Consider the following 10,536-nt stretch of genomic DNA (forward strand, 5'->3'; position numbering starts at 1 on the left):
AAACTTAAGAAAGACTGCTCTAGGGACTTCACCAGTGAGGACTCTGAGGTGTGAACTATGACCTAGGTCTTCTGGGCTCAGTTGGGAACTCCATTACAGCTCTGTTTTTAAAGGAATGAGATTCTCTTTTTCATAAAGGATCCAGTCTAAAACAATTCTTTCAGGCAGCTTCAAGGATTAAAAACTGTCAATTAAAAACTGTCTTTGTTGCTTCTGAAAACAATGGATCACCACTCCCACAGTTAAAAACGACCAGAACACAGACTTAAAAACCAAGCCATTTAATTGAGTCTTTGAAGGTAAACAATATCTTGATCCCAAGCCCCGAGAATGCCAGAGCTACGGGTCTGAGAAGTCCCGTGGGGCAGTATTCTCAGAGTCCTGAGGGTCAGACCTCAAAGTGTTCCAAGGCAGAGCACTTATGGAATTCATGCATTCCATTCTGCAATTTTGCAGACTGCCAGAAACAGACCCCAAGAGTCTCTTGAGACGGGAAAAATTCAACTCCTGGTCTCACAGATAAAAGTAGGGGGAGTACGCTTACTTCTCTTCACTTTTCTCACACAGTCTGAAACCTGAGCCATCACCTCCCCAACGCACAGTAGCCGAAGCTGCAGTTTAGGTTCGCGATCAGTCCCTCTATCCAGAGAGCTCTCATCAATACAGCTTTTTAACAAGCACTTTAAAGAACCCTCTGGCGGCACAATGAGTTAGTTTACAAGATTTTAATTTACAAATTAAAAAGCTACATGTTTTATTTTTTCTCCTTTTTCTCTTCTTTCTTTACATCACTCTTTTCCTTCTCTTTCTCTTTGTCGTCTTTTCTATCCTTTTTGCTGTCTTCCTTTTCTTGCCCTTCTTTCTTTTCTGCATCCCGGTTGGCAATCTTGTTGTTGATGAGGTTGTGCAAGGCGACCACAGAACGGATCAGTGAGGCCAAATATACCACCACCATCTGATCGTTGGTCTTCAGGTAAAAGGCCTTGACAAATTCCTGCAGGCTGACATCTGGCAGCAGGTTGAAGACATCCTGCAGCTGGTAGATGATCTGGTGGTTGATGGGCAGCTTGCCAGTGGCCACCTTCTCCAGGTAGCCCCTGATGTCCAGGAGCTTGGAGTTGAGTCCCTTCAGACCATGGACCTGGTTTGTGATCCGCTGGGAAAGAGTGCCCACTGTAGTGTCTTTGATGTCTCTGTAGGAACCCACAAGAAAGAGCAAAGGTATCCATCAGTGTCCTATACCATCACACAGATTTTCATATTCTAAGGGAATAACTCAGTTTGTGAGGAGGGGCAAGTTTTCTAAAGCAAAAATGTTACTTCTCCATTTGATAAAGATTTGAGTATAAAGTGCCTTAACCTTGTTTTCATTTGGAAGCATATGTTTTATCTTTCTCATCACAGGACATCTTTCAAAAGAAAAGAGAGCTAAAATGAAATCATATTCACTAAAAATTAAAAAAAATCCCCCTCTACTTCAATTTCTCTTTTTCCTAAAGAGGGTAGCATTCTTTTCACCTACATCTATAAGATGTTTTGAGATGCTTTTAAATCAGTCAGTACTAACTTTCTGAACTGAAACGAATCTTATTGAGAAAATCTATGACCTTTCAAATAAGTCAGGGTTCTGTAAGTATTTTTGTTTTTTTTTTTTTAAATTTGGCTATGCCGGGTCTTAATTGTGGCACTCTGGATCTTTAGTTGCAGCATGTAGGATCTAGTTATCTGAGCAGGGATCAAATTCGGGCCCCCTGCATTGTGAGTGTGGAGTCAGCCACTGGACTACTAAGGAAGTCCCCTACAGTGTAAAAGGCCATGGTGCAGATTCTCTGCAGAAAACTGGCTAGCTACATTCACTGAAAAGGAGGTACACGTAAAGAACACACACTTGCTTTTAACATGCATCTGTTCCTGTCACAGCCAGCATTACAGCTTCCAGACAAGGTGCGCTATGCAGAGTCACAAACCCTACCTCAGGACACTTCATAGAGGATCCAGGACTAGAGCCCAGGTCTCTGGACTCTTGATACGGATCTTTTCCTTACACTAAGCAGCCTCTTGGGCAGCTTCTGATGCCATCCTAAAGTCTCACCGTAACAAGTGTTCAACTCCGACTTCCTCGGCTTCCTCGGCTCCAATTTCACTGGTCACGTGCTCAAATGTTTTTGAGGTTGGAGTTCCATCCTGGGAAAGGAGACTTAATTATAGTTATTTACTTACAACAAATGAACAAACTAGCACTTGTTTCTTTTCACACCTGATTCTTCTGCTTTAAGTCAGATCACTTGAGGGATGTTATTACTGGGTTTTCTGTGGCAAGGGTGGATAAAGTTTGCTTCGAAAGCTGTCACAGCAGTCCTACTCAGGGTTGAGGTGTACTGGGGCATCATCCTTAGCTTATTTCTGAGGAAAATCTTGGTATTATCTTGTCTTTAGTAGAGATGGACATTCAGAGAAGTCTCAATTCGGCTAAATTTTAAGGTTTGTCACAGTTCAATCTAAAATAGGCCATATTCTGAACATTGTGCCTGAGACAAGTTTATGTTAGAGAATATAACTTTGAACCATCTACTGTCCATTGGGTCAAATGATCAGTGCACCAAATAACGTGGTGAGAATCACTGATGTTCTGGTGGCCTGAATTAACCAAGGAGCCCATTAGCAGGTGTGGTTTGCTGTATTACCTACCGATTTCTTGACGGGACTCCGGTGGAACTTTTCTCAGATCCAGTGCCAGAAGAGGCAGTGCATCTCCTGTAAAGGCTGTGAACTGTCTGCAAGCAGGAGTGCACTGCGGCGCGTGCACAGGCTGCAGGCAGACGGCTGAGATGCAAGGCCTGGCTCTGCCGTGTGCGCCCAGGGAGCTGTGAGACCTTGGGAGAGTCACTTCACTTACACTAAGTGGTATAAACATCAGCTGTTGTTATTTTATCCAGGATAGTGTGAATCCTGAAAATGACATTTTCCTCTTGGCTTGGTATGCTAGGATGGTCAAAGCCTTCCAACACCTGTGCAGGACTTCATGGCATGTCTTTTCAGGTACTGATTTTTCCCTGGCTTCATCTTATAATATGACCCTTACATCCCCTCTATCTTCTATTAAAAAATCCTGTTTCATTGGGGGGGGCGGGGCGCGCGGTGGTGTGTGTGTGTGTGTGTGTTGTATTAAAAATCCTGTTTCATTGGGGGGGTGTGTGTCTGTGATGCATATGCATGTGTGTGTGCAAGCAGCCTCAAACTCCTTTTTGAAAGAGGCAAGGTAAAATTTAACTTGTAACAACTGTATCAAGACCAGGGATGAAAGCTTTACTGCAACTACGCAACAGATCTGGATCTAAGCTCTCTAGTAGTAAGGCAAAGAGAAACAGGGGCACAGAGCTCAGGGCAAGGAACATTTGCAGGAAGCTAAGTTAAAAAGCCTTTTCCAGATTTTAAAATTGGATAACTATAAGAAGAAAGACAATATTTACTCTACCTCTCCGACTTCTGACTTTGGAAATTCAAGATTGAGCTCTTTGTATACCCTAAGTGCAAATACTTTATGCTCAAAACAAAACTCATAGAGTTTCACAACAAATCTTATCCTAGAATCTGCATTCAATTCTGTTTCCTGGAAATAGAGAAAAGCTATTTTGGCAGCTTATCCTGTCCATACCCAAGGCACAAGCTAGCAAGACCACATAGCAGGTACTGAATACAATGGAGCCAACTACATAGGTGTCAAATTGTACAGATGGGTTTTGCCATCTAGCTCCAGGCAGTTCTGACTTACTCTATTTGAAGTAACTTCCAGAAGACTGTCAGAGGTGGGCCAACAGTGGAAATGGGACTAGATTAAGATCAAGCTCACCAGGCTGTGCATTTACTCTGCTGAGAACATCTCTGGGTGATAATTTGACTACTTTGGTCACAATTTCATTTGTAAAAGGAGATTTTAGATTTCTATGGTCCCCTCCATTTCTAAAATTTGGTGACTCAAACATTCAAGGGGGGAAAAACATAATATCAAACTGCTGACAGAAATCAATAACCTTTTGTTATAAAGTATTTGTTGACTTGAAATGGGGGAAAAACCCAATGGCCCTAAAAGCAGCAATTCTAAACAGGCTCATAACAAGATGACTTACATCATGAACTTCTTCCACCGAAATATATGCTTCTGTGGGCAGTCCCAGGTCCTTTGGCTTCACATCAATGATGACCAATACCTGGCAGAAAAACACATCTTAGCAAACCGCCTTGTACTAAGCACACAGGGAATAACTGCAGCCATTCTGAAAAATGATTACTGAAGCTTTTTCATTCATTTAACCAGATGAGCCAGAATTTTCAGAAAAAACAAAACAAAACAAAACTTTACATTTCAAATTTCTTATCATTTGCTCTGCTCTTCAACCCCATCCATTAACAAGGTGAAAGGTAGACAGTGAGAAAGGAATCAAGCAGAAGGAAATTAAGAGTCAAGACAGCCAGCATTTTAATCCCAGCTGCACCCTCAGAAGACCTTACTAACCATTCTGAACCTCAATTTTCTCATTTGTAAAAAGGATAACAATCCCATACAGTTGAGAGGATTAAGGAAGGTAACTTACATACTTAGCACTGAGCAGATGTTTAATTTACTAAATACATTGGGTTATTGTATACTACCAAAAGCACTGCAAATTAACCCAAGTTTATAGAGAAATAGTGAAATGATTCACTATCCATTAGGAGGCTCTTTTTCTTGTTTCTGGCAAACAATTATCGGTCAAGGGTTTTAAAGATAAAATGCACTTACTGAGTTAGGGCAGTATCTTTTCATAAGTTCATTGATGGCGATGTCATTCTTGTGTAGTTTAGGGCCTGTGTGGTACCACCCAACTATTCTTTCTCTGGCTGTGAAGGAAAAAAATAGTGGCTTTCAACTGTTACATAAAGATCTATATATTTCCCTCAAAAAGGGTATGAACTTCAGTAGTTATGTTCTCTACCTTTTCAAAAATTCCAGACATCCAAACCTTGACATGCTTATGAAATCTTAAATTCAAAAGCAGGAATCTCTGAAAATAAACAGCAGGAGAAATCTAGAGATAGCCATATCTCAGACTAGTTTAGGAAACCAGTCATACATGAAGCAACTAGAAAACAATTCCAAGGGAATATATAAACAAATGCAAGTTCATCTCACATAGATTACAACAGTGAGTGCTGTGGGAATAAACATTTCCAAAGTAACGTGGCTGCTGGAATGAAATGTAAATGATCCACATGACAGAGATATTTACCTTGGTGGCACTAAAGCTCTAGAGGCATGTGGATTTTATTTGATAACTTTTTGCTTTTCTGCTGCAGAGGGCTATCTCTCCCCTGAAACCTAGGTGGTCTAGCTGGCCTTAAATTGCTACTCCAGTTTCTCATTTATTCTACCTCATTTGTCTACTACCATTGGCCTTACTTTAGTCTAGCTAAGTGAAAGGGTCTTTGACATTAGACAAACAAAAGTGAATACTTATAAAAGGCATTAGGGACACACAGGTACATTTACATACCACCCCTCACACACACATACCCGTGCTACAATGCCACCTACCGTTGACCTTCTTAAACATTCCATACATGTTTTCCAAGTAATCATGGTCTAAAAACCAGACAGAATCATCTTTGTCGTCTTCATCAAAAGGAACTAGAGAGGAGGAAAAAAACCCCCAAAAAACAGTTTAGGGTGCTAGACAGAACTCTAAGGGCACATACCACAACTGGGGACCTCTAGGCCAGATTTGACCCATGTCTTTAGCTTGTCCAATACAGTATTAAAAGTATTTTTGAGTTGTTTTTATTAAAAACTGGAAGATTTCACATACAAATCTAGACCTCCAGGCTCTCTTGAAAAATTGGAAGACCTTGCAATAACTGGCTATAGCCATACAGAGATCACCTCCATTGACAAGGATACATGTTCTTCAGTTTGCTAAAAGCTCCATCATTTCCTAATATTTCTGTTGGGCAAATTACATTACTGCCTGATCCTTTTAGACACTGGAGTTAGTGACCTCTAGTCTAGTAGCTATGCCAGCAATTATTTTGTTGTTCATTATTGTTGCTTTAAACATAAAATACACAGATACATTCTTCTGAACATTCACAAAACAGAGTGAAAAGAAGGTTTTTATCTCCCCCTTGCCTACCCATAACCACGGTTAATAGTTTTGTGCAGGGGTTGACAAACTATACCCACTGCCTATTTTAATAGTTTTATGCAATATGGCTATTAGTTTGTCTACATACTGTTTTTAGTTGCTTTCCTGCTACATTAGCAGAGCTAAGCAGTTGCAATGGAGACCATATGGCCTGAAAATACTTAATATTTACTATCTACTTCTGTGTGTAGCCTTTAGCCTCCCTGTTCTACTTAAGCAATTCTGAAATAGAATTGCTTGGTTGCAGTAAAAAAAATGGAGACCACGAAATTTTCTTTCTTTTTAAAAGTTAACTGACATTTTAATCATACTCAGAAAATGTAAAATTTGTCTATTTATTAAAAAAAAAAAAAAAAAAAAGGTATAATTGACAGATTTTTCTTTTACCTGCAAAACTGTTGGATACATCAAGTACTTTCTTTTGCCACGACCCCAAAAGCACACCAACAACACGTTTTTGGTTTCCAACCTTGCCTATTCTGAATGAGAAAACAAAAGATCAATCTGGATAGGCACAGACTCAACAAGATGACACCTAAAACGAAATACCAATGCACCGATACAATTCAGCTTAGCTGGGAACTGACCCCACTAAACAAATGTAGTTAGTCTTAAAACAAACAAACAACCCTCAAACCTTATAGAAATTTAAAATGGAGAAAGTGAAAACTCCCCAGATCTTACAGTTTTAAATGTTATCTGGTTGGTGTTTGAAAACACATTTAACTTTTTATTTTGATAAGAGCTTACCTTTCTTTCTTAAACTTTCTCTATGTTCTCTAGCCTCCAACCTTTTCAGGGATAAAGATGCTAGAGTTGAACCAGTGCTACGGTCCAGCTTGCCAACTCTTCTCTGAAACAAGCCCAACTAGATGGCGTACACAATTCTTTGTGTTATCTGGGGGCTGAGAAAATTGTTCTGACCCAGGAGTGTGTGTATGTCATTGGTCATCTCTCTGAATGGCTAAATTAGGCAGAAGTTGGAACTGAGCTGGTAACTGATCAACTGGGAGGAGGGCTCAGTGAACGAGAAAACCTACCTCAGAATTTCTATCTCCAAATCAAACCCCCTTAGTAGTTTTGTGCCAAGGAACGACAAGTGTTTTACTTATTTCATTGGTCTTTATGTAGAATTCTCCTTTAACCACTAACAAATGTGACATAACAAGCAATTCTATCTTCAAAGGACAGACAAAAGTCATTGTGAAATGAACCACAATTTCTTAACAGTTGGTGGTTCACACCGATTGAACTGGACTTATCTCAACACATGATTTGGCAAACTTATAAATGCTTACTATGTCTAGGGCTTGGATCAGAATTAAGTATTCTGCATTCTGATTTTTTGGGGAAATCTAAGTTCAAAGGAAATTTCCACACATGGGTTTTTCTTCTAATCTACAAAAATGCATTTGTGTTTCAGAAAACCCTACAATTGTCTGATACAGCAGCTTGCAGGGTCTGCCTTCACTATGCCCTTAAAAATGTTTAATTGACTGAACAGAACTGAAATGATGCCTGCCTTCTTAGCACTTCTAGTATCCTATGGGAGAAAAACAGTAATTGTACAGTGGAAAAGCTCAGGTATCTTGTTAGGCTAAGGGTCCTACAAAGGAATGGAACTAAACTGAGGACCCTAAACCTCACAGGAGTCTTTGAGTTTGGTTTTGGTTCTGGTTGAATTGGGAGTTGTATAAAGCAAGAGAACGGGCACTTAGCTACAGTGACTTTATAGCAGGTGCTCCCAACTGGGTCTTACAACTTTCCAATTCAAGTAACTATTGTAAAACTTATGAACACGTGTAACAGCTCCCGCGAGAGGAAGAGCTCGAAAACAAGGAAGCGAAGGCAGAAGAAACATCTGTGGGATGTTTTCTTATTCATTAACGTCTACATCTCCAAATGGTCTCATTTTTAGAAGAAAAACTTGACTTTAAGACAATATAGCTACGTTTTAAGCTATAGTCAAACCAGATTCCCACTCCTGAAACTTCCACAAGTTAAAAGCAAGTTCTGGGCAGGGAGCCCTTCGGGACCAGACTTTCGGTGACAGCCTTCAGAGCCAAAAAGCGCGAGTCTGAAGGGCTTTCCTACCAGACACCGAGTCTCTTAGGCGAAAAGGTACGGACGAGGCGATAGATGGGCAGGAGGACTGGAGATCAGGATCAAATGAAACCTGCTCCCCATACTCTGGCATCGTACGGAGTGGGTAAAGGGAATGATCAGCTCAGTTCCCGGGAGTGCCTGCTGGGCAGAAGACTCCGGGTAGCTTGGGCTTCATGAATGGACTTATTCTGGGCCCCTCGGCGACTCAAGGCCACCCCCGGTGCGTCAGCACCCCCGCGGCCGCCGCGCCGTACCCAGCGCGCCCGTGACTCAGCAGCGGCGGCGCCACCGGCCCCGGCAGGCCGCCCCGTGCCGCCCGCTCACCGATTGAAATGATCCACCACACTGAGCAGCACCAGGGGGTGGACCACCACCTTCTGCACCGCCAGCTCCGGCATCGCGACACACCCCGCCCACCAGGCCCTGCTCCCCGCGACCCGCAAACACCGGCAGCCGGAGCGGCAGTAACTCTCGGCTATCCTCCAGGCCTGGCTCCTCCTCTTCCGGCTGAGCCGCCTCCGCGCGACTCCTTCTTCCGCTCCCAGAGTGCCCCGCGTGTCGGACTGGTAGTGTCCCTCCTGCTCCAGCCTTGAGGAGGGGAAGTGCTGGGGAAGGCGGGACCTGGCTCGGGTGACAGGCTAAGAATTTCTCAGGTCATGAAAGCTAACAGCTGACTAGAGACTGAAAAAGGTTGACCTCCCGGTGTTTGCCCTGTACTGTCACCGCTGTGACTTTTCACCTCAGAATCTTCTTAGCTCCCCTCCCCTCCCCCACCCGAAGACTGGAGAAAATGCTGAGAAAAAAATGTAAATAGTAGTGTTTCCTTCATTCAGAAAATGTTCACTTTCAATTCTAGTCAAAATCCTCCAGAATTTCTTAGAGGTTGTTATTATTCAGTCGCTCTGTCGTGTGCGACTCTTTTCGACCCCATGGACCGCAGCACACCTGCCTTGTCCTTAAAAGGCGCTTCTTAGAGGAACTAGCTTTGAATTTCTAGCATTAGGGCATTCCCTTAAAATAGGTTTGGTAATTTATCTCATTATTATTTTATTGTCGGAGAATTTCCTCTTAATCTTTGCTGTGGACTCTTAGCAAATAGTCAACCTGGCTATGTTTTCCCATCTGTCTTTATATTACTTACCATTTAACAAGAGCTATAAGAATGAAAACTTATAAAAAGATTGACGAAAAAACTGGAAAGCCGTAAGGGAATACGTTTTCATATTTAGCTGGAAAAGAGAAAAAAGACTAAAAGAGGAAACGTAGGAAAAGAAGGTTTACGCTTATTTGCGGAAGGAGGCAAATTTAAAATCCATACAAGTCTAGTTTTCTGTCAACTTTAAGTTGCTGTTTCTGTAAGCAAAAATGGTACTTCAACAACGTGAATTATTTATTGTTTGTCCTGTTTCTAGGGCTTCCCTGGTGGCTCAGTTGGTAAAGAATCGCCTGCAATGTGGGAGACCTGGGTTCCATCTCTGGGGTTGAGAAGATCCCCTGGAGAAGGGAACGGGCTACCCACTCCAGTATTCTGGCCTGGAGAATTCTATGGATGGTGTAGTTCATGGGGTTGCAAAGTGTGGGACACTACACAGCGACTGAATAATAACAACCTGTTTTTAAGCATCTTCCAAATTCCCTGTAACACCAGAGAATCTGACCTCGCTGAAGAATGACCAGGAGACTTTTGTTCTGAACCTTAGCTTTCTTCCAGTATAATCAGGAAGCTTTTGATAGTCTTTTTTAATTTTTAAAATTGGAGGATAATTGATTGCAAACTTTTGATATTCTTTCTGGGCCCTGCCTCTCACTTTCATTTCATGTACTGTTCCAACTTTTGGGAACACTGTTTTGGATTTTCCTCATTTCTTTTAATGGTTTTGATTTGACTGTTAGATAATTGCTGCTACTTCTTAAGATATTAAATAATAGAAATTTTAAATTAAGGAAATTTAAGTCAGCTCCATTGTGTGATGTGTTAAAGCTTGCTTGCTTTAGTTTAGAACAAGGTTTTTAGTGCCTTGTTCAAAGTAGATGTTCTTGTTTCATCTTTTATATGATGCTATTCAACATGGGGTAGACATGTAACTGTTAGAAAAAGATCTTGGAAGGGTTTTTCCCCTTAATTTTCTAAGCTCAAAGGTTGATTTTAATTTTTCTTATGTGTCAGGTTAGGCATAAGAATTGAAGTCTAAAAGAAGCATGTTTTTGGACTAAATTATTTAAAGGATATAAGAAGACAGCTTGAAACCAT

General features: G+C 41.4%; 1 protein-coding gene across 1 annotated transcript; it reads right to left on the reverse strand.

Annotated features, from left to right (window-relative positions):
- Positions 1–265: 265 nt before the first annotated feature.
- PSMD7 (proteasome 26S subunit, non-ATPase 7) lies at positions 266–8,965 on the reverse strand. The gene is made up of 7 exons (XM_043898965.1): positions 8,610–8,965; positions 6,567–6,658; positions 5,573–5,665; positions 4,781–4,878; positions 4,128–4,208; positions 2,093–2,184; positions 266–1,193 (listed from the first exon to the last, which is right to left on the reverse strand). Exons 1-7 carry the CDS (start codon positions 8,681–8,683, stop codon positions 755–757), a joined length of 969 nt encoding a protein of 322 aa, XP_043754900.1. The 5' UTR covers positions 8,684–8,965; the 3' UTR covers positions 266–754.
- Between the last annotated feature and the right edge of the window lie 1,571 nt (positions 8,966–10,536).

Source organism: Cervus elaphus, chromosome 4, assembly GCF_910594005.1.
Source record: "Cervus elaphus chromosome 4, mCerEla1.1, whole genome shotgun sequence".
NCBI lineage: Eukaryota > Metazoa > Chordata > Mammalia > Artiodactyla > Cervidae > Cervus > Cervus elaphus.